The sequence below is a fragment of the Gopherus flavomarginatus genome, chromosome 9, assembly GCF_025201925.1.
Source record: "Gopherus flavomarginatus isolate rGopFla2 chromosome 9, rGopFla2.mat.asm, whole genome shotgun sequence".
In the NCBI taxonomy this organism is placed as follows: Eukaryota; Metazoa; Chordata; order Testudines; family Testudinidae; genus Gopherus; species Gopherus flavomarginatus.
The window spans coordinates 54,627,149-54,650,410 of NC_066625.1; the positions used below are offsets into that span (position 1 = coordinate 54,627,149).

General features: G+C 50.6%; 1 protein-coding gene across 1 annotated transcript in view; it reads left to right on the forward strand.

Moving 5' to 3' along the window:
* Nucleotides 1-7,083: 7,083 nt before the first annotated feature.
* LOC127058645 (maestro heat-like repeat-containing protein family member 1) overlaps nucleotides 7,084-23,262 on the forward strand; it is a 28,950-nt gene continuing 12,771 nt past the window's right edge. The window contains exons 1-21 of the mRNA XM_050968892.1: nucleotides 7,084-8,020; nucleotides 10,399-10,470; nucleotides 11,857-11,910; nucleotides 12,042-12,116; nucleotides 12,496-12,603; nucleotides 13,426-13,514; nucleotides 14,668-14,748; nucleotides 15,173-15,239; nucleotides 15,368-15,481; nucleotides 15,818-15,891; nucleotides 16,186-16,308; nucleotides 16,857-16,952; nucleotides 18,245-18,395; nucleotides 18,602-18,657; nucleotides 19,388-19,529; nucleotides 19,994-20,043; nucleotides 20,367-20,474; nucleotides 20,636-20,752; nucleotides 20,960-21,085; nucleotides 21,852-21,998; nucleotides 22,951-23,070. Of these exons, the coding sequence (XP_050824849.1) occupies nucleotides 7,915-8,020; nucleotides 10,399-10,470; nucleotides 11,857-11,910; nucleotides 12,042-12,116; nucleotides 12,496-12,603; nucleotides 13,426-13,514; nucleotides 14,668-14,748; nucleotides 15,173-15,239; nucleotides 15,368-15,481; nucleotides 15,818-15,891; nucleotides 16,186-16,308; nucleotides 16,857-16,952; nucleotides 18,245-18,395; nucleotides 18,602-18,657; nucleotides 19,388-19,529; nucleotides 19,994-20,043; nucleotides 20,367-20,474; nucleotides 20,636-20,752; nucleotides 20,960-21,085; nucleotides 21,852-21,998; nucleotides 22,951-23,070 (2,076 nt within the window). The 5' untranslated portion in view covers nucleotides 7,084-7,914. The remainder of the gene's footprint in view (nucleotides 8,021-10,398; nucleotides 10,471-11,856; nucleotides 11,911-12,041; nucleotides 12,117-12,495; nucleotides 12,604-13,425; nucleotides 13,515-14,667; nucleotides 14,749-15,172; nucleotides 15,240-15,367; nucleotides 15,482-15,817; nucleotides 15,892-16,185; nucleotides 16,309-16,856; nucleotides 16,953-18,244; nucleotides 18,396-18,601; nucleotides 18,658-19,387; nucleotides 19,530-19,993; nucleotides 20,044-20,366; nucleotides 20,475-20,635; nucleotides 20,753-20,959; nucleotides 21,086-21,851; nucleotides 21,999-22,950; nucleotides 23,071-23,262) is intronic.

Below are 23,262 nucleotides of genomic sequence, written 5' to 3' on the forward strand. Positions count from 1 at the left end.
AAAGCTTTGCTAAAGTCAAGGAGTAACACATTCACTGCTTTCCCCTCATCCACAGAGACAGTTATTTCATCATAGAAGGCAATTAGGTTAGTCAGGCATGATTTGCCCTTGGTGAATCCATGTTGACTGTTCCTGATCACTTTCCTCTCCTCTAAGTGCTTCAGAATTGATTCCTTGAGGACCTGCTCCATAATTTTTCTAGGGACTGAGGTGAGGCTGACTGGCCTGTAGTTCCCCAGATCCTCCTTCTTCCCTTTTTTAAAGATAGGCACTACATTAGTCTTTTTCCAGTCATCCGGGACCTCCCCCGATCGCCATGAGTTTTCAAAGATAATGGCCAATGGCTCTGCAATCACCTCCGCCAACTCCTTTTGCACTCTCAGATGCAGCACATCCGGCCCCATGGACTTGTGCTCGTTCAGCTTTTCTAAATAGTCCTGAACCACTTCTTTCTCCACAGAGGGCTGGTCACCTCCTCCCCATGGTGTGCTGCCCACTGCAGTAGTCTGGGAGCTGACCTTGTTCATGAAGACAGAGGCAAAAAAAACCCCAAACACTGAGTACATTAGCTTTTTCCATATCCTCTGTCACTAGGTTGCCTCCCTCATTCAGTAAGGGGCCCACACTTTCCTTGACTTTCTTCTTGTTGCTAACATACCTGAAGAAACCCTTCTTGTTACTCTTTACATCTCTTGCTAGCTGCAACTCCAAGTGTGATTTGGCCTTCCTGATTTCACTCCTGCATGCCTGAGCAATATTTGTATACTCCTGCCTGGTCATTTGTCCAGTCTTGCACCTCTTGTAAGCTTCTTTTTTGTGTTTAAGATCAGCAAGAGTTTCACTGTTATTTACTGTTCTTTCTACTGTGATAAAGTTCCTCCTCTACCTTGGTGGGTCCTGTGCTTATTGGCAGATTTGCTCACCTCAGAGAGCTTCCCCTCTGGTGGAACCCACAGTCTGGGTCAACTCCTCCTGTGTCTGATCAGGAGTTGGGAGGTTTGGAGGAACCCGGGCCCGCCCTCTACTCCAGGTTCCAGTCCAGGGCCCTATGGATTGCAGCTGTGTATAGTGCCTCCTGTAACATCTGCATGACAACTACAACTCCCTGGGCTACTTCCCCATGCCCTCCTCCAAACATCTTCTTTATCCTCACCACAAGACCTTCCTCCTGGTGTCATCTGATAACACTTGTACTCCTCAGTCCTCTAACAGCACACCCACACCCACACCCACACCCACACCCACACCCACACCCACACCCACACCCACACCCACACCCACACCCACACCCACACCCACACCCTCTCCTTGTGCCTCTTGCTCCCAGCTCCTCACATGCGCACCACAAACTGAAGGGAGATCCTTTTTAAACCCAGGTGCCCTGATTAGCCTGCCTTAATTGATTCTAGCAGCTTCTTGATTGGCTGCAGGTGTTCTAATCTGCCTGTCTGCCTTAATTGTTTCCAGAAAGTTCCTGATTGTTCTGGAACTTTCCCTGTTACCTTACCCAGGGAAAGGGGATCTACTTAACCTGGGGCTAATATATCTGCCTTCGCTCACTCTCCTGTAGGCATGTGTCCTGAGCAGCCTATCACACTACACATCAGGATGGTTTGTTCCTGCAACCTCAGTAAGGATTCTTTAAAATATAGCCAGCTCTCCTGGACTCCTTTCCCTCTCACGTTATTCTCCCAGGGGATCCTGCCCATCAGTTCCTGAGGAGTCAAAGTCTGCTTTTCTGAAGTCTAGGGTCTGTATTCTGCTGCTCTCCTTTCTTCCTTGTGTCAGGATCCTGAACTCGACCATCTCATGGTCACCGCCTCCCAGGTTGACATCCACTTTTGCTTCCTCTACTAATTCTTCCCAGTCTGTGAGCAGCAGGTCAAGAAGAGCTCTGCCCCTAGTTGGTTCCTCCAGCACTTGCACCAGAAAATTGTCCCCTACGCTTTCCAAAAACATCCTGGATTGTCTGGGCACCGCTTTATTGCTCTCACAGCATATATCAGGGTGATTGAAGTCTCCCATGAGAACCAGGGCCTGCGATCCAGTAACTTCTGTTAGTTGCCGGAAGAAAGCCTCATCCACCTCATCGCTCCCTGGTCTGGTGGTTTTATAGCAGAATCTCACCACGCATCACCCTTGTTGCTCACACTTCTAAATTTAATCCAGAGACTCTCAGGTTTTTCTGCAGTTTCATACTGGAGCTCTGAGCAGTCATACTGCTCTCTTACATATAATGCAACTCCCCCACCTTTTCTGCTCTGCCTGTCCTTCCTGAACATTCCTTCCTTTACCATGTCTCTATAATCCCCCTCGTCCTCTCCAGCCCACCTGCTCCAGGCCTTGATCACCCATCCCATTAACTCTGCCCTCCCCCCATATCTCCTCTCATTCCCCTTCAGAGCCCGCTGTAAAATCATCTCACCCATCAGACCAGTCCATTCTGATCCCTCCCCTGGCTCCCTCGCAGGTCCTACACTAGAGCTAGCAAATTCCCCTAAATTGCATCTCTCAGGGCCACTCAAACCACGTGCGAATTCAGCAAATCCTTTCAGCCACACACAAAAAGGGAATGTTTTGTTTTAAAAATCCAACCAGTCTGTTTGGACCATTCCACAGCCAAAACAATTTTGTTTCAGGCCAAACTGAACCTATATATATATTAATTCTCTGACTGGCCTCCAAACTGAAAAGTCAGTGATTTGCTCAGCTCCATTCAGCACCCGAGTGCAGCTCCTTCTTGAGTCTTTGCAAACTTCGTCCCCATCTAGCTCTCCAGGCTCATTCCCCCAGCCAGTCCCCCAGCCATTCCCTTTGTGTCCTTCCCTGGTTCTCCCTTGCCAATCCCCTGCCATGCTGCTCCTCAGGCTAACATTATTCTCCTCTGCTCCTGCCCCAAACTTCCCTCTCTTCCTTCAAGTTCCACCTTATACAAGACCCTGCTCAGGACAATGGGAAATCAAATAAACCAAGCAAGAGATTTGCTGCCCTCCCCTGTGTTGTACAGCCCCCAGAATGCTGTTGGGACTCAAGAAATACCCATGAATCCTGCTCTCTGACTGCCTTTTATTGCAGCCTTTAGGAATGGGATTCAGTGTCAGTGTGTATCCTTAGGAAAGAATCTTCTCAGCCCTTTTATTCTCTCGGCCCAGGGCACCGATGCAGCTGTATCTGGACTAGCAATTGGAGCACCTCATGCTGAGACAGACGCCCAGTCCAGTCTCATGCTTCAGGGATTCGATGGTCCCTGAGGGCTGAGGAAGGAATTTTTTACCCATATGGCAGAGAACAGCAAAGCTGGCCAGGTGCATTGTGGGGATTTCACCTTCCCCTTTGCTGCTGCAAGAGGCAAGATACTGGAGTGGACTGACGCAGAATGATTGTGCACCTTGTGGTCGAATCTCCTTTTCTCATGACACATTATACAGACAGGTTTTGTGAGGAGACCCCGGGGCTCCCTTGGATTAAAATTCCCATCAATAGCCAAGATCAATCTTCCCTTAATCCAATCTGGGGGATGCAAACCTCAAGGGCCCTAGCCAGACAGCCCCAGCCCACCTTGCCTCTGTGATGTCAGCAGTGACCCTGTGTCACAAAGGGGGTAGGCCCTGTGTCACCAAGGGGGTAGGCAGCTGTGGCTCAGTGTGCTTTGGGAGCTGGAGGAGGGAGCACACGGCTGTCTGGGCTCTTCTTTTCAGACAGTTGGGAGCATTTTTTGGAGCATATAGCACCTGTTTACATAGAACTCGCAGAGGAATCCACATCTTCACTGTCATCTGCAATTATATATGAGACATCAACATTCTTCTGTGGCTCGACCATCCCAGCCCAGAGGTGAGGGACCTTTCCTAGTGTATCCTCAGGGTTAGGAAAGAGAAGGACGAAATTATACCAAGCTCTGAGAATCAGCATTTCTTTAGGTAAATATCTAAACAGTAAAAATGGAAAACCAGGTTAAAATCACTGATTTCAATCAAGATTTCTCTGCTTGCTGATTTAAATCACAGTGGAAATCATTGATTTGACTCGCTCTGATTTAAACCAGTCCATGCTACTGTGAACTCGGTGTGGGGTGGAAAGGGGTCATTTTAAATGGTGTTGGATGTCAAGTAATTTTATCCCAAAACTTAGTAAAAATAGAAACAAGCAATGCTAGACTAGCTCTTCCTATCTCTTTTTCTGACCATTCAGAGGGTGACTCCACTGTTTTAGTTACAGGGGCTCTTTTACATACCTTAGGGGACACCAGGATTAAAGCCAAGCAAAAGAATCACTGTTATTAACCACGGCTATTTGATTATTAAAGAAAAGAAAACACTAAACAAAACAGCAAAAGAGAGAACACAAATGAGAGAAGGCTGATTTCTGTTCAGTCTCATCTGTGTGCTTCTCTCTGGAGCGCTTTTAACAGATGACACCTTTGTGAGCACCCCTGCCTTTGATGGGGCACTTTTCTTTTGGTAAGTTGAAACCAAGGTCTTATTTCCCAAAATTATTGTGAGTCATAGATACTAAGACCAAGGCCAGTGCTTCCATTTAGGCGACCTAGGCGGTTGCCTAGGGTGCCAGGATTTGGGGGAACTGCATTTTGCCGCCTTCAGCAGCAATTCGGCGGTGGGGGGTCCTTCCATGCTCCGGGTCTTCGGCGGCAATTCGGCGGCGGGTCTTTCACTCGCTCCAGGACCCGCCGCTGAAGTGCCCCGAAGACCAGGAGCACGGAAGGACCCCCCTGCCGCCGAATTGCCGCCGACTGGGAGCGTGGAAGGACCCTCGCCTATTTCGCCAAAAACCCTGGCGCCGCTCCTGACTAAGACTGATTATAGATGGGCAAAATAATTTTAAGAGCAGACGGATCTTATTAATAACTAGACTGTTTATCTAGATGGGCAAAGTAAGCAATTTTACCTAAATCCTCGGAAACAGAAGAAAGTAGTAAAATTACTGAGTTAGAAGAAACCATTTAAGGAGCTGTCTAGAGACTGGCCAATGAACAAAATATTTAGAATCTTAAATACAGTTAAATCCCACGATTTCTCTGTTTCCCAACTTTTAGCCCTTGTCTCTTTCCCAAATGCATGGTCGAACCATTTAGTGGTTCACAGGAGAAACTGTTAAACATCTTAAATTACAACAATATTTCCATATCACAACAAAACTGTTACAAGAGTTTATAACTCTAATCTCTTGGCAGAGTTTTAGTTAACTTCTCTTACCAACACATACTGAAGTTTTGGGGAGGTTTCCTTGGGCTGGTTTCTTCCCGAGGCTTCTCTCTTCTGACTATGTCAGTTTGCTTGTAGAGAGGGAGAGGATGAGTTGAGTTTGAGTAGGGTAGCAGAGCATGTATAGGGTGCTCACTTAGAGTTTTTATACTCGCCTCTTCCCTATTTCCATGTAATTTTAGAAAAACATACCTTTCTCAACCTTTCTTTGCCTCCGTACATTCATGGAGCCTCTTCATCTTATGTGTAGGTGGTTTGTTAATGGGTATATGTGTTAGGGCTGTAAGTCTTTCTTGACAGTTATATTTCCTTTGTTTATGTGGCGAAGACTCTCAAAACAGCTTCAAATTTAGTCTTTTAACTCCTCTTATTCAGTTCATTTTCTGAGATATTTCTTCAGTTTCATTAGGGTTCAGCAGGAAATGAAATTCTGTTTTTAAAAAGTCCAAACATGCCTGTTCTTTATGAGAAAGTTTTTAGTTCTTGAAGCAGTCTTTGAAAATCACATCATTCTTAGCAAGTCTTTAGCTTAAATAGTGATTGAAGAAGTTGTTGATTCTTTAGAACAATTATTGGAGAGATGATTCTTCTTATCTTTCTGAGTTGGGGGAAGGAGTGGCTGGAGCTCTACTAGTAACGAATTAATTCCTCATTAATATAATAAATAGTCTAGACTTAAATGTCTTCTTATATTGGTAATCAGCTGAGCAAGGTCATTTGATTTCATGTTAGTACATAATACATTTTATCACCTGTAGCATGGATATTAGAAAACCATATTAGATGCTTTTCATTCAGTTAAAATACTTTGCAAATATGCCCTCCAAAACAGTTTGCCATTTCAATATTTTAGAAATCAACTAAAGTTTTCTACAAAACTTTTTCTCAACTACACACATTTTTCTCTAAAGTTTGAAGGATCCAAGCAGAGGGTTTTGCTGCAAAGAGGGGCTAGTAGAGTGCACTTTGTGGCCTGGATTTATTGTGCTAACATATATGGAGATATACTTATCTCATAGAACTAGAAGGGACCCTGAAAGGTCATAGAGTCTAGCCCCCTGCTTTAACTAGCAGGACCAAGTCTTGAATTTTGTTCCAGATCCCTAAATAGCCCCCTCAAGGATTGACCTCACAGCTCTGTGTTTAGCCCGCCAGTGGTCAAACCACTGAGCTATTCCTCCCCTGCCCTAGCCCAGCTCTAAATTCATTTTGGAATATCCAACATAAATAACATCCTCACCTTCTACAGGGCCAGATCTTTCCTAAAACATTTTTCTTTATAACATGTGTTTTATTGAGTTAAAGGATTAGATCTATACTAAACTGGCAGCTTATAGAAGAGGGGATGCTCTGGTGTAGATAAAACACTTGGGTGCTTTGATTCTTGACCCGAATTCCTTAGAGTTACAAGTGGTTTGTTATAGCAATTCAACTTCTATTAAATATTTTGTACAAAGCACAAATGCCAATAATCGACACATATTTTAAACAGAGCCCAAAAAGAAAATAGTATAAAAGTTAAACCAAATTAAAATGAGGACAGTTGCCTTTGAAAGTTTGTACAGATACTCTTGCAGGACATAAACAGGTTTATGGTTAAGGAGATGTTATTTTCTGGACATTTGCTCATTTCTGGATGACAGAAAGCTGAAGCCTTCTGCAATTTCTTTGATTAGCGTGAACATTTTATAACCTAGCTAACTAAAACTGGGCTACTCATAATTTCAAGCATCCTGGTGATAAATGTATATTTGAATGTTCAGTAAAGGCACAAACATGTCTGTAATGACCTAACATTATAAACATAAGTTATAATAATGCTATTCATAAAAATGTTTACATCAATGTTGAGGTCTCGCCACCTCATAGTGGTCTTGTCTCTCCAGCCAGGCAGGCAGCAAAAAACCTAAGTCTGGGTCTCCTTGGCCCATCTAGAAGCATGTGTGAGTATGGTGGGGTCTGTGTCATGGGAAGGAAGCCCCAGGGACTCATTCATGTTGGTTCTTGTCTTAGGAGCCAATATGGATCTTTATGGCTACCTCTGCCGACTGCTGGTCCGGTCTGGAGGTGAGTAGGAATTCTCCCCAGGAATGGAACCTCCTCTCCCTCCTTTGCTGTCCTCTCCAGAGCTACCTGCAGGGGACTGCTGGGAATCTGCATGGAATCTCCATGTGCTTGGGGAGTCAGGGTCTCCTGATGGAGGAGGTTTGTTTTCTCCAAGGTTCCTTGGAACTTTCAGCTTTATTTAAACCCCCAGACATTTCTAGCCCTTCTGGACTGGCAGGGAATTCTCTGATGCGACCCCAATGCAGCACTGCCATCCCAGCCTTGTCTGCACTCTCCTTGTCTCCTGCGGGAGATCTCTTATTAACTAGAGTAGCGGGGACAAGCAGAGCTGGGGAAGTTCTGGCCTTTAATGGAATCCTGCTGGTTAGGAAAGAATTTGGGGCAGATTCTCCACAAATTCCCACTCCCCGGCCCCTATTGCCCCTGCCCATGTTATCTCAGCTCCCTACCTGTGGGGTGAGGTGTTTGTCAAATGCCTTGGAGATGGGTGTGCAATATAAATGCTCTGGGCTGTGACTGGTGGCAGTTCCTCTCCAGAGGTGCCCTGCAGTGTCATTAGTTCTCCACACAGCTGTATTGTCTACCTCACCCCCTGTGGTTTCTATCAGTGGCCCGGAAAGGAGAAATGACCCCCTCCCCTTTGCACTTTTCCACAGCCACAGACCAGGGGAATGAGGCTACGGCAGCCACTGCGTGTTGCAGCCCTTCCCTATCTGAGCCTGCTGCTTCAGGTAAGTAGGAAACAGGGGTATAGACTCCTCAGATTCACCCCTTTCCCTACATAACCTTCTGTAACCTTGATGCTAAAATGTTTCCAATTCGTAGTAAGTTGTTACAGATAAGGCTGCAACAAAACTCAGGTTCAAGCATCTAGGTCGGTTTCAGAAAATGTATTTAGGCGACACTATGAATGATAAAACCAAACTTAATTCCAAAATAAAATGATTCGTTGAGCAAACAGGTGTGCAGTTACCACCTACACTGTCATCACTGAGTGTTGTATTGTGGATCAGTGCGGGATCAGTGCACTGACAACAGCATGAAGTACAGCCTTAGAGCCCTGGGACAGAATGGTACCTTGGGGTGTTAATTGGAGCGCTCACCGAATTAACAAAACAACTCTCAGTAGAAGCTATTCTCAGACTATTGAACATGCAACTGCGCCTTACACTGCTTATATTTCCATCGCCTCCTTATTGACTCTCTACATTACATGTGGTTTACATTAACATCTGCACCAATATCCTTCCCATGCTATTAGTATACATAACATTTTAATAAAACAGTCACAGTTCTCAAAAACACTTATTCAAAACCCTGCTTAAGCCAGTTATAGCCAAACAGTAGCATAACCCCAGGCCATGTGCTTGCTAACTCTTACTTTCTATAACAGGACCCCTAACTTATTGCTAACTTTCCTCACGCTAACAACTTCAGTTTTCTAAACTCTTCTACACTTGAGCCAACTTAGGCCCCAAACCTATTTTCTACTTATTTCTTAACCTAAACCATCCCATAGGTAGGCCAAATTCACAGCCATGAAAAAGTCATGGACTATGAAATCAGACCTTCTCCCTGAAATCTAGCTATTGGAGGGGTGGGGAAGGGCAGGCTCCTACCATGGCCCTGGCTCTAGCTGCTCGTCCCCTCTGGGCTGGGGAGGGAGGGAACTGGCACTTCCCCTGCACAGCCGCCCTCACGGGGGAGATCAGACCCCCCTCCAGGTACATATACCTGTTCCTCGGAAGGCAGTGCAGAAGTGAGGGTGGCAATCTCACAACCCTCCTACAACAGTTTTACGGCTCCTCCACAACTCCCTTTTGGAGCAGAATCTCCACTACAACATTGTGACATTTCAGAGGTAAACATCTGAAAACTTGAAATTGATTTTCAAATCCTATGGCCATGAAGTTGATCAGAATGGACCATAAATTTGGTAGAGCGCTATCTATAGGCTATACCTGCCCTTTGCCAACTCCTTCCAGTGGGTCGGCCCCCTCCTTCCCATGAGGTTCTGCTTGTGCCTTCCATTCGACTTTTCCACAGGCCTTGTGGTCTGCACTGCCCAGGGCCACCCAGAGGATTCTGGGGGCCTGGGGTCTTCGGCGGCAGGGGGCCCCCTCTTCAGCAGTAATTTGGTGGCAGGGGATCCTTCCACTCCAGGACCCCCAGCCAAAGTGCCCGGAAGACCTGCAGCGGGGACCCTCTGCCACCAAATTACCAGCGAAGCTGGACCCACCGCCAAAGTGCAGCCAGGCCTTTGGCGGTAATTTGGCGGCAGGGTAAACCACTGTGGGTCTTCGGGGCACTTCGGCGGCGGGTCCCAGAACGGAAGGACCCCCACCGCCGCCGAATTACCGCCGAAGACCCGGCTGCACTTCGGTGGCGGGTCCCGCTTCAGCGGTAATTCGGCAGCGTGGAGTCCTTCCGCCCCGGAGCGGAACACTCCCCGCTGGCGAAGACAGGGAGCAGAAGCAGCTCTGGGGGCCCAGGTGCTGCGAAAGTTTTCTGGGGCCCTCGGAGCGAGTGAAGGACCCCGCTCCAGGGCCCCCGATAAACTTTCGTGGGGTCCCCTGCTGGGCCCGGGGCCTGGGGCAAATTGCCCCACTTGCCACCCCCTCTGGGCAGCCCTGGCACTGCCTGAATGAGGAGAGCTCTTGGAGTCTCCATCTCCCTGCAGTTCTCCCTCCCAGGCACTGCACGTGCAAGATTTCTAAATCCTCCAAGCTGTGTTTGCTGCAAGCTGAGACCCCCTATACTGCTGAGACCCCATCAAGCACTGTGTGGGAGTTGGGGGCTGTGATTGTTGGCACCAACCTGTGACAGTAAGAGAGAGAACTGGGGTGGCTTTGCCTCTGTTTAGAGAATCACTCCTTTCTGGGTCACACAGGTGTTCTCTGTAACCGAGAAAGTTCTTTGGTGACCCAGGTGTGACTGTATTTGTTACTCAGTGAAATCAGCTTCACTGAAGTGTCACAAGAGGACTGGCCCCTGCTGCTTTGGGTACCAAAAACTCCCCTCCCCTCAGCACTATCATTCAGATCATTCCCCTGGGCATTCAACCAGAGACCTTTAATGGAGAAATTTAACCCTTCTCTTCTATTGACAGGCACAGCAGTGCAAGAGACTTCAGTGTCAGCCACAGATGGCAACCCACTTGACACAGAGTCTCCTGGTCCAGGTAGGCAGAAAGCGGCGTGATACACGGACAGAATTCCTTTCCGAGGCCAAAGTTGCTGTTCATCTGCAATGTCTTTTACAGAATCAACATAATGTTTAGTATCGGGGGTAGCCATGTTAGTCTGTATACACAAAAACAACAAGGAGTCCAGTGGCACCTTAAAGACTAACAGATTTATTTAGGCATAAGCTTTCGTGGGTAAAAAACGCACTTCTTCGGATGCATGGAGTGAAAATTATAGATGCAGGCATTATATAATGACACAAATTAACATAATGTTTAGTTCTAGCTTGTGCAAGCAGTATAATTCCCATGGGATCCTTCTGGGTGAACAATGGTATATTAACACGGGGTGCTATATTAGAGAATCACAACTGTTATTATGAGAGTAAATGTCTCATTAAACTCAGAATTCAGAAGGATGTCCACAACTGCTTATTAACTCGTGTGCACGGTTGCAGCAATTATCCAAGCAGTTGCAGTGACTACTTGTGCAAACTATCATTGTGATCTGTAACTGGTTGACTGTGTGTCAAGTGACCATGGCTGTGGCTGGAACTGTGGGTGCTACTGAGCCACACTCATTCCATTCCTGGAAACAGATACCAGCGCATTTTTCATGAGTGAGATGCCCATATTTTTCATATGTATATCACAAATGGCTTTGTGAGTCATAATCAGATGCTGTCTCAAGCACTGCTGGTTTGGTGGCTGTGCAGTGAGGTGGGCCAGAATAGTAACTTCTTGGTCAGAACATACCTCATAAGCTCAAATGCCTCATGGAACCAAATGGTCTAGGTGATAGAGCCGCCTTGCTGAATCCCAAGGAAGAGGAGAGGTACCAAAAAGGTTTTATCCCCAAAGAAGGGGGATTCCACATTTCAGTGCTGCAGCTCCATGCATCTACCTCCATCTGAGGCTTGCAATGTCTCTATTTCCTTGGGGTTCTCCAGCTCATGAGTTACATCCTTCTGGCTGAGGGGAACCCAATGGAATCCCCTTCAAAGTCCCTAGTCAAGCAGAGAGCCTCCCCATGTAAATGGAGCTTCCCCCCACCTGGAGCAATTCCAGCCATCTTGGGAGCCGCAGACCAGCACATAGAATTGAGCCTGGGTCTCATTCCACATGGCAGTGCAGAGCACCGGGCACCAGAGCGCTAGCTTGGCCTCCCAAGAGTGAGGTGTGAATGTTAGGGTGACCAGATGTCCCGATTTTATAGGGACAGACCCAATTTTGGGGTCTTTTTCTTGTATAGGCTCCTATCGCCCCCCCCACCCCCTGCCCCAATTTTTCATATTTGCTGTCTGGTCACTCTAGTGAATCTTCTGAGGTCTGTGCAGTAGAAGAGAAACTCCTGAGATCTGTTTACATTGGTTCTTGTCTTAGGAGTCAAGATGGGGCTTTTGGACCGTGTCTACCAAAGACTTACTCATACTATTGGTGAGTAGGAATTCTGCCTGGGAGCATCCCCCATGGTACAGATTTACCCCAGTTCCCTTCTGATTCCTATTGCCCTTACAGAGACTCAGTCACATGACACCTCACCGCACCACTGCCCTTCTAAATTACAGGACGGACACCTTTCCGAACAGACAGGACAAATCTGGACTCTAGCCAGCCAGGCCCCACTGACTCTTCCATCCCAGGTAGGAGTCAACAGCCTTTCGCTGTGACAAATCATCACATTTCTATTGCTGTCCCATCAGGAAGTTCCATCCCAGTGCACACAGGATCATTCAGTGCCTCAGTTTCCCTAGCTTCATAATGGGGCTAACAAGACTCACAACCTTCACTGGGGTCTGGAAGGTGTGGGTAATGTTTGTAAAGGCACTAGAAGGGGAAATGCCTGATCTCAGTGTTAAATAACATGACACTGTCCGGGCAGTGATTGGTGGAAATCCCTCGCCAGGGGTTCCATAAGTTGCAGACAGTTCCCACACAGCTATACGTCCCTGTCACCCCCAGGACATTCTATCAGTGACCATGATTGTGGGAAATTAACTCATGGTCTGCCTGTATCCACAGACACAGAGGAGCAGAAGGTGGCCCAAAAACAAGACCCGACGCCACAAACCCTGGCTGCAGGAGTGGGCAGCCCCTCCAGCACTTTCTGTGCGGAGCCTCATGATCCAGGTAGGCCCATGCCCAGTACCGAGTGCCAGGAATAAAGGGGGGGGGGATGGGAAAGTAGCCACAGTGACAGCAAAACCCCAGTGCTGAGAGGGCAAGAAGAGACTCCACCCAGGCTCTGTGGCCTTCTCTGCACATGCACATAAGCCACTGCCCTGGGCTCCACCTTACAAGCCAGCCTCCATGCCATCCCACGCTGGGCTAAAGCCCTGCTGCCATAGGGCAGCACTGGAATCGCCACTGGGCAGCCTGGGTGCCAGTAAAGGGGAAATTGACCCATGTCAGCTCCCTCTACCAGCTCAGCTCCCCACTGGCTCCTCATAATGATTCCCAACATTTTGCTAGTTCTTTTGACTGCCGCTACACATTGAGTGGATGTTTACGGAGAACTATCCACAGTGACTCCAAGATCTCGTTCTTGAGTGGCAACAGCTAATTTAAATCCCGTCATTTGGTATGTTTTCCAATGTGCATTACTTTGCACTCATCCACACTGAATTTCATCTGCCATTTTGTTGCCCAGTCACCCAGTTTAGTGAGATCTCTTTGGAACTCTTTGCAGTCTGCCTGGGACTTAACTATGGTGAGTAATTTTGTGTCATCCACAGATTTTGCCACCTCACCATTTTACCCCTGAACAGCAAAGGCCCCAGTACACATCTTTGGGGACCCCACAATTTACCTCATTGTGAAAACTGAAAATAGATTCTTACCCTTTGTTTCCTGTCTTTTAACCAGCTACAGCCCATGAGAGGACCTTCCCTCTAATCCCATGACTGCTTACTTTGCTTAAGAGCAAACTTAGTTTCCTTCTGTTCATTTTAGGCACCAAGCGAAAGGCCTATTCATCACCCAGGGGACAGCTCACCCCAATCAGCAAGGAGGAGGAGAAGGAAAGGCCAAGGAAGACCAGAGTGAGTGAGGAGAGAACGGGAAATCCACAGCACACTGGGGAAGTGTCCATGGCACAGACAGTACAAGGTTCCCTCCATCACCAACTCAGCCTGGATTCCCGCCCCCTACTGCCTTCCCCACAACACACTGACCCTCTAAGGTTCTGACCCCCTTTCCCCATCCGCTTGCTCCCAGATTCACTGCCATTCTCTGGCCTTAGAGAACATGCTCTGACCCCCCTTGCCAGGGCAGGTGTTGCAGACGGGAGGAGAGAGGCGACTCCATTCCCAGCACCTGGCTCTGCTTTCTTTCTGCTTTGCTGGCTGGTCAGCAATGGGCTGCACTGGGGAACGAGGGAGAGAAATAATAACCATCGTCCTGAGCTTCACCTCTCCCCAGAGTGTCCCGCTCACTCACCTCTCCCTGGGCCCAGGGCAGGGTTAGCTGTTAGCCCAGCCTAGACCTGCGGAGAGCAAGGCTCTGGGAGGGAAAGTGGCTGGCCCAAGGCCAGAAAGCAGGAGTATCCCTCCCTGATACACTCTGGAAGTGACCATTGTAGGAAGTGAGCAGGCAGAGACAATGGGCCAGATCCTTGGCCCCTGGTAAGACCGCATGAAGGGATATTAAACTCTCCCTTCCAAGCTCCCACGTGGTTTCACTCCAGCATGGAGGCAGTGGGGAGCCCTTGGATGCTGTCTCCCCACCCCTGACCTGTCTGTGTGGGTCTCTAGACTGTCAGCCCTTCAGGACACAGATTGTCTCTGTCTGTGTTGTGCTGCACCCAGTGCAACAGGGCCTGATCCTGACTGGAGCCTCTGGACGCTGCCATAACATCAGTAGTGATAAATAATCAGGGCAGCCCCCACTCTTCCAAACCAGGCCCCGCCATCCCTGCCATCCTGTCAGCACACACCACCCCAGCTGGCACCAGGTACAACTGTCCCGTTGAACCAACCATCAGTGATTCTAGGCTAGTGCAAACAAAGGGGTCAAATGCCCCTCCCAGAGAAGGGAGAGTCTGGCACCAGCTGGAAGCTGCTCTCCACCAGGGCCAGAACTTTATTCCTTCCAAGTCTGGGTTGTGGTTACCCAGCTGCTGATTAAGACTCTGCACATTCGGGCTTGTCTGCCTGACACGTCATCGCCATGTCCTGCCTCTCTTCTCTTGCACAGGGCCTTGCTTGTGTGAGGGATATGGATGAGGCTGCCCTGAGGAAGGACATTGGCATCCTCTTCCCAGCACTCCACTCCATGGTAAGAGATGCTGGGATCACTCAGGCAAAATGCCAGGGCCCACTGGCTTAAACTGGGTAGGCTGTGGGAAGAGCTGTCCCTGCCTCATCCTGTTCCCACTGGGGGATGGATCCTGGAGAACTCTCCTTTGGTTTCTTTTCCTCCCACCCACCCCAACCCCTTTGACCGGGAACATCAGCATCCCGCACCTTGTTCCAACGCTCCACATCTTCGGTTCCTGACCCGTCAGACTCTGCTTCTACATGAGCCACAGCCCCCAAAGCCTCGGCCTCACTCATAGACTGATCCAGCTTGCTGGCCTGTTCTTTAGATGGGAATTAGAATTTGCCTCTCCACCCTCATCCCTTCACTCTGCCATCCCAGGGCTTGGCCTGAGAGACACTGGATCTAGTTTACCTTTGCTGGTGTTGCTTTCTTCCCTTAGGTGTGTCATCTCCCCAGTGAGCACCTGGAGGAGCGGAGAGAGGCCCTGGACTCTCTGGTCCATCTGGGTAAGAAACCCATTCCCCTTTCCCAGAGAAGGAGATCCCGGCCTGTGGAATTTCAGAGCCCAGGCACAGAACTATACTCCCTTCCCCTTCACGATTCACCCCATTATGATTCACTCCTCTTCCTGCAGCTCACTTCTTCCTGGTGGAGCTGCTTGTGTTCCTGTTCAGGAGGCTGAACAAGGACGAGGAAGAGGAGACCTGTGCCAGTCTCTGCATTCTGGACCAGATAGTCCGATCCAACAGTAAGTGACCCCACAGCAAGGCCTCGTCTTTTGATGTGTTATGGCCTCTTGTGCAATTAGCAGCACTTAGCACTGGGCCTCATTGGGCTCATTTGCACCTGTCTGCAGCAGACAAGCCAAGTCCTGCAGCCCCTCAGCCGATGCTGCGGCAATGAGAGAGGACAATCACTGCTGGAACTGCCAGCGTGTGCAGATGCAGCTGGTTACCTGCGGGGGTAACCTCCAGGAGGGTCATGTAGGGACACTGAGGTTGCTCTAAGGTGCCTGAAATCTCAGGTCCCTGCACACCCTGGTTTAACATCAGCCCTGCCAAGCCGGTGTCTGTGTCTCTTACAGTTTCCGAAATGACACAGCACACAGAGAAGCTGTTCATAGCCCTGGGGCCAATCCTGCAGAGCACAAGCATACGGGTGAGTCTGGAACCATGGCCAACGCGTCCAAAGCTAGTGAATGTCTGCCTGCCAGTGCAGAGCCTGCCCGGGAGCCTGTGCATCGAAACACATGACCCATCAGTGCTCCATAGTATAGGGCAAAAGGTGGGGGAAAGAATCCCAGCAGGGCTCCACCTGCAGTGCCATCTCTGGGCTGCCTAGCAGTATTTCACCAAACACCCAGCTGAGAAAGGATCCCAGCCTGGACTGGGAGGGGACAAGGTCCCTCTACACTGTGTGCAAATCATTTCTGTTTCTGTCTGGGTCTGGCAGGTCAGAGAAGCCCTTGCTTATTTTATACGCACCACGGGGGCGCATGGGCTCTTGGAGAAATCTGATTCAAGACCCTTAATTGACTTCTTGGTGCGTCAATGCACCCTGCCCCTCGACAGCACGGTAAGAATCCGCAGAGACCTTAGTGATGGGGGTCCGTGAACAGGGCAGAACATGGGGTCAAGAGATAGGGAATGCGGGGCAGCTGCAGACGGGGACGGGCAGGTGATGGGCACCAAATAGGGCTTGGGAAGCAGATAGAACTGGGGACGGCACCCTCCATCTACTGATGGAAGATGATGACAAATGGAATACAGTGTTTACCTTCCAGCCCATTCTCTCTGATCCCTCTCCCAGCTGCCATCTGGGCTCTGTCCCTTGCACTGGGAGGGCAGGACCCCTGGCTTCCTCCTTCTCTCGTCCCACCGTGATCATCCACCCTACAGGAGACTAAGCCATGATGGGTCTGGTTTTCACTACACAGAGGGGTGGAGCCTAGAACTGGCTCCACACAGACCCTGGGCTGGTTATGGCACAATCACAGCCAGGGTTGTGCCTTTTCTCTTCAAGCCCAATTTGCACCCCCTGCCATTCCCACTATAGGTACCGTGCCACGGAGGTCTCCACTGAATCTAAATCTCCCTGGTGTCTCCTTTATTTCTCACCATCAGGAGGCAGCAGACGGGAGGCACACCATGGAGCTCGAGGTCCGCCAGCTCTGCTCCAGCACCCTGCAGTCCCTGGGTGACTCTCCCAGAATGGCCAATGTAAGTGACTCTGCCCCTCTCCATTGGATGCAGGCCTCTCTGGGTCTGAGCTTTTCCATGAGACAGGCCACAACCAGACTTATTTACCTGAGCCTCCCCGCTCCAGAACATCATGAGGTTGAGTAAAATGGACCCTGGATCCGAGCCAGACCTGGTTCTTTGGAACAGGGAACACTCACCAGCTGAGTGCCCCTGCATCCCAGGGTTTGGGGTCACGGGGGCTCTTCCACTCTAGCATCCCCTGTGGCCAGTCATGCTGCTTCTGCAGCTTCCATAGCTCAGTCCCTCTTCATTGGTCCCTCTGTTAACTTTTTCCTGGCTGGTACAGGGTGGGGTCTATACAGACCATCACATTCTTCTTTTGCAAAAGCCAATCCTAGCCCAGGACTTCCTGCCTCTCACCCACACTACCCTGGTGCCTAAGGGAGAATCCACTGAGCTGGGAGACACTACATCCAAATCTCATCTCTGCTGACTACCGCTTAGCTTTCCACACACTGCACAGACCTGATTACTGACCCAGGCCTCAGAACACAAGCCTAAGCAGTCAAGTATTAGCCAGCCCCTCCCCACACTGAACAAATTAACAGCCACATTGTGCAAAGTCATTTCAGGCAGAGCTGAGACTAGAAGCCACGTTTCTAATAAGGCAAACCCAAGTATTGTGCCCTCAGCTACACTGTCGTTCAGAGTGAGCCTGCCAAAGACACGTGCTTTAGTTACTACAGGTGGGGAGAGACCCCCGGGGGTTCCTGCTCTCCACTATTCTATACTGTCCAGCAAAGAGTTGTGTAACCCTCTGACACAGTGTGTGTTAAGTCCCCCTCTTGTCCACACAGCAGACAGCAATTGCATCTGTGGTTCAAGTGGCGCAGGCCTGCGTGGGGATGTGAAGGTCAGAGCTCAAACCTCCCTGAGCGCCTGTCATGGTTTCACTTGATGGTATTGGTTTTCCTAGTCTCCTCTTTATTGATCAAGCTGGTGTATTGCGTTCACGCTGTGAGAACACAGCCTGTCCAAGTGGGACTGGAGTTAGGAAATACGGTGCTGGCAATGATGATGCTCCACTCAGCAAAAGGCAGGGCTCAGTCATGTGTCACTTGATTTGGTGCTGGAGGAAGACACTGAAAGGTGTGAAGGGGGAGGGGGCGGGGATCGCTGCATGGTTCAGGCTGGGTAGAGAGATCTGGCTGGCAGCGGCGAGGCCAGGGGTGCCGTCTAGTGTAGGAAAGAGAGAGCTGGTGCAGGAAGAGGATATTTCCGTACTGAGATGGCTTTTCTCTGCTCTGCAGGTTTTATGGCCTGGGCTGCTCCTTCAGCTGAGCCCAGCAGCCCATGCGCCAGCCCTGCCTCTCCTCCTGCAGACATCGGTCGGGGTGGTAAAGAGGATGCAGGAGGAAGGCAGGCTGCTCTTGGACAGGAGGTGTGGCAAGATGAACAGAGGTGAGTCCTAGTATTTTATCCACCCGCTCTTAGTCCTTCTGTAGCGAGAGGCGTCTGCCCCCAGGTGGGGGTGGGAATCAGCTCTCAGCTCTGGTTCCAGCTCACTGCAAGGACACAGCCAGCCGTCAAGGCACAGGTAGAGCTCAGAGACAAATGCAAAAGATCCCTCCAGAGCCTGACGGGGTGTCCCCCCTTTCTGTTCACAGGCTGTCGGTCAAGCCCCAGGGCCACTCTACTCCAGGAGCTGCTGGCTCGGCTGCTGGTGAGTAACCCGCAGTCAGGAGGTTTTTTTATGCTTAGTGGGAAGGGGCTGCTCCTGGAGCTGTCTTGCAATGCGTAGTGGTGGCTCTTCTCCCCGCAGCCCCCAGAGGAGCTGGCTCATCACATTCCTCTCGGTCATTGCACATCGACCCAGCACCTCTTGGCATTTAACAGAACCAGCGAGCTTTCTGAGCCAGACACCTTCCTGGCTCCCCTGATCCTGGGGCTGGACCAGGTCCCCCAGCACAAGTTAGTGCAGCCCTCGGACGGCACCAATATAAGCCAGCTGGAATGAGCCCTTAGGGACTGTTGTGCAGGTCCCCTCCTGCCCCCTGGCCTCCAGCACCCTCCCTTACCAAGGGACAGCTGGGGATTCCCTTTATGGCCCAGCTGCCTCTTTCGGGCTGCTTCACGCTCCCCTTGTGCTGCTCTAACCTAGGCCCAGGATCTGACCCAACAGCTGCCTGATGGCCTCTGGATAAGCCTGTCTCCCTTCATCTGAACTAGAGCCAGCCCAGGAGTGAGAGGATGGAAGGAGCCAAGAGCTGCTCCATGGAGTGTCCCCAATCAATTGAAACATTCATCTCAATCCTGTCCTGGTTGTCAACTCCACCTCTCTGTTGTCTCCTTCCCTCCATCACTGAGCTCTCCCCCTGCACCTGTAGGGAGCTCCCTTCTCACACTGCCTTGCAAGGGAGGGCTACAACCACCTCTGCCTCTTTGTCCGCCAGATGCTCGGTGCGTCTTCATCCATGACAGTGCAGGTCAGAAGGGCAGCCATGTTCCTCCTCTTCCAGCTGATGAGCATGTTCCAGGCTGGCTCTGGCCGATTCTGGGATAATTACACAACAGAGATGCTCCTTTACGTGGAAGGTGAGGGGGGAGTGTCTCCTCTTGCAGGAGCTAAGGGAGGGGACACGGTGGTGCTGGGCTAGAGTGGGAGAGGCCAGGGGCTCCCTCTGAATCCAGGATAATATGATGCTGTGACGTTGGAATCAGAGAGGATCATGTCAGGATCATATCCCTGGTTCATCTAGCCCAGCCTCCCGTGCCTAGACAGGAAGGATCCTTTCCAGGACCGTATCTAACCTTCATCTGATCCCTCACCCCCTGGGGAAGGATCTTGGCAAGCAGAACTCCTGGGTATTTCACATCAAGGGATCTGGGTCTGAGGAGCATTGTTGTCCATCAGTGATTTGCAAAGAGACATGGGTCCCCTGGGGGCCCATGAGTTGGCAGCTCCTCCCCACCCCCCACCAAACAAGAGCCAGGTTGCAGGCTGCTCCCCAGTAGAAGGGTCTAAACACAAAAGAAACTGACCTGCCCATCTCTTCCAGATCACAAGACCTGCTTCTGCCAGAGGGAGTGGGAGCAGCAGCTGCTGCAGGTAAGGGTCAGAGAAATGGAGGGCTGGAAAGGAACTCAAGAGGTCTTCTAGTCCAGCCCCCCCCACGCTGAGGCAGGATTAAGAGGCCTCTCAGCAGCACTGCATTGGGGGACAGAGGAAGCGGCTGAGCCCGGCAGATAAAATTGGAAACGCACCAGGGGCAGTTCACAAGGATTCACAAGCATTACAAGAGACATGGGGGGTGACAGTGCACGCTCCTTCTTCCCCTCCCCTCCCAGCTATGGTGGATTCCTGGCTGGAGCTATTGAGAGGACCAGTTACTTGGCCCCTCTCATTCTAACTGGCTCTTCTTTCCCTGGCAGTTCCTGGAAGACCTTCTCTTCCTCATCTCGGACCATACCTGGCTGGGCTGTTTCATCACTAGTATCAGGCGCCAGCTGGCCCACAGCGATAAGCGGCCCAGTGACAAGGTCAGTGTCCTGAAAGGAACTGGGGTTCAGTGCCTAGTTCAGAACAGCAGTCGCTACCCAGGGGCAGCTTGGGGCCAGTGAAGCAGACAGCTATACCCACTGGGCTCTGTGCATGCCAGGCCATGCCCAATGCATCCAGCATGATGGTGTCTCTTTCACAGAGCTTTCTCTACAAGTGCTGGGGCACCGTGCTGATGTTTTCTCCAGAAGAGAGCATCAAGCCCCAGCTATGGCATCTGGTGGAGATGGTCAATTTCAGAGAAGAAGAGGAAAGAGAGGTGAGGTCTTTGCTCCTCCACTGTCAGGTGATCCCTCATTCCTTGTCAATCCCCTGATGCTACATGTGTATGTTCTACATTGGACAAGGTCCAGTGGATCGAAAAGATCTTCCTTATACCCATGCCCATGACAATGACTTTGAGAGCCCATCCTGGCCCCTTGGCTTGTTGCTCAGCATTTCTAACCTCCATCTTCCTGTCTCTCAGGGATTCGCCCGAGCGCTTGGGCTGTGTGCCAGGCAACATCTATATGAGATTTTTGCCATCCTGGAGCACTGGGAAGAGGTCGTCAGCAGGGTGCAGCTCCAGCCTTCTGCTGCTGGCTCTCTGGAGGTACAGTCCCACCTAGCGTCTCTGCTCTTTCATCCATCCCTTCACCAGCCTTTGCAGGTAAAGGGACCTGCCAGGGAGGACCCTGCTTCCCAGAAGCCTATTCAGCAAAGAGCTGAATTTCCAAGCCAGTGGCTCAGCCTCCATGGAGGGAGCCCTTTCCTTACTCCTCCATGGAGCTGCAATCACAGCACAATGGAGTGGATCCAGGGGGGAAGGTGAGTGCTGTTGTATAAGCTCTCCAGGGTATCTCCTGGGGAGCTCAGACATGCTCCACGCAGCCCCATAAAGAAGGCTCAGAGAGGACCCAAAAGACACTGCCATGCCATCAGCTCCGGCTGACACATTTCTCAGCAGAACAGACCCTTGGTCTTCCCCTGAACTGGGCTATTTCACAGATATTCCTGGCAGACTCACAAGGGCTGGCATGTCTGACATTCCCCCCTCCCCTCTCCTCCCCTCCCGCACCACCACCATCACCTTCCCAGTAACTCTCTGGGCCAGTGCAGTCCACTGTAGTCCCAGTGACATCTCTGGAGCTAGGCTGAATTAAAGCAGCTGCTCATGCGTCCCCTTCAGCTGCCGGGTCACCTCAACCCCCGAATCCTGGGGATCTGGGAAGGGCCTCAGAGTCCAGGCAATTCAGCTCAGCAGAGCAGCATTTGGTTGCTAAGCCAGCTGGGTGAAAAATCCTCCCCTGGCCCCATTTGTGAGTTAGGAGCAGCCGGAGGCCATCCCTTCTCCTCACTCTTTCCTTTGCAATTCTCAGGAGCCAGCTTCCATCGAGCAGCTGAGAAGCCTCCTGCTCCTCACCTATGGGCACGTGGTCCACTCAGTCCCCACAGACCTCATCCTAGAGACCATAGGCTACAAGATCCTGACTCCCATGCGAAAACACTATTTTCTGAGCCCACATGTAAGTCAGAGCCCTCCCCTGACCGCCCACGCAGCACCTACCCAGGCTGCACACAGCAGCACAGAGCTATGTCTTTGCATAAACTCAGCTGCGAGGGCTGGCCCTTTGCCCCAGGAGGGGCAGGAGACATGAGAACAGCACCATTCTCTGGGACTCCCCCATCTCGATTAGCTTCTTCTCTGATTCCAGGCCCATGGAAGCTAATGGAAGGACTCCCATCTGGGCCTTGTTAGAGTGTAACTGAGCATCACTTGGTGCTATTGTCCCAGAGATGACTGTACCCTCTTTGGTGCCTCTAGGCTTGTGCTGCATCCAGGGATGAGAAGAGAAAGATTTAGGGCCTGTTTCCCCACACACTGCAGTCAATGGGGTAGCTGGGCACAAAAGGCGCATTGAAGGATTCAGGCCCCTAGCCCAGTTGACAGGTTATGGTGCTGAAGGGGGATTTTTGAGATAACTCTAGGTTGTTTTCTTACCATGGGAGGTTTGAGGCCGATGTACAGTCCTACACCCAATGCCTATATGCGCGTCCTAGTGAAAAGGAGAGGGGATGCTAGTTTGGTTTAACTGAATTTTTCCTTGGAGAATGGACACCTTGGTAGAGAGAGCCCAGCCAACTGCAGAGAGCAGCAGATTCCTATCCTAGATCAGATAATTACGACCTGTCAGGGGAGCTGAACAGCTGCAGGCCCATTGACAGCTCTGGGAACTGCAAGTGCTCAGCACCTCTGGAAATCAGCCCATTCCTTGCACCCATCTCCAGAGATGTTCCCCTAGGGAATACAAAGATGTTCCACTTGGCAAGCCAGGTCCTTCCCCTTAGGCGTGACGGCAATCCAGCCTAGGACAGCAGCTCCCTTGTAGAGACTTGCCCTGTAGCCTTGTGTCTCAGCTCTCTATTGTCTGTGGCTGTTCCCTCATTGTTCTCTCCTCCTCCTGCCTGCGAGCCCAGGACCCGCTGGTGAGATCTGCGTTTGTGAGAAGCCTCGTGCTGGTGGGTGAAGCTGTCACCCAAGTGAGCAGGATTCCCTTGGTGAGCCAGGACACATACACCGTGCTGTCCCCCCTGCTGGTGAGTGAGCACGCTGGGGTCCTGGGAGGGGTCCCTAGGTCAGATGCACATGCCAGAGTATCCAGCGTTGAAGGCCATGTGCTGTGTTTGCTACCGGGTGCCTAGGGCTCTACATTGTGCACTGCAAAGCCAGTGCTGATGCCAGATTCTTCTGGAGCGATTCCAGCCCAAGGAATTAGATGACACTATTTT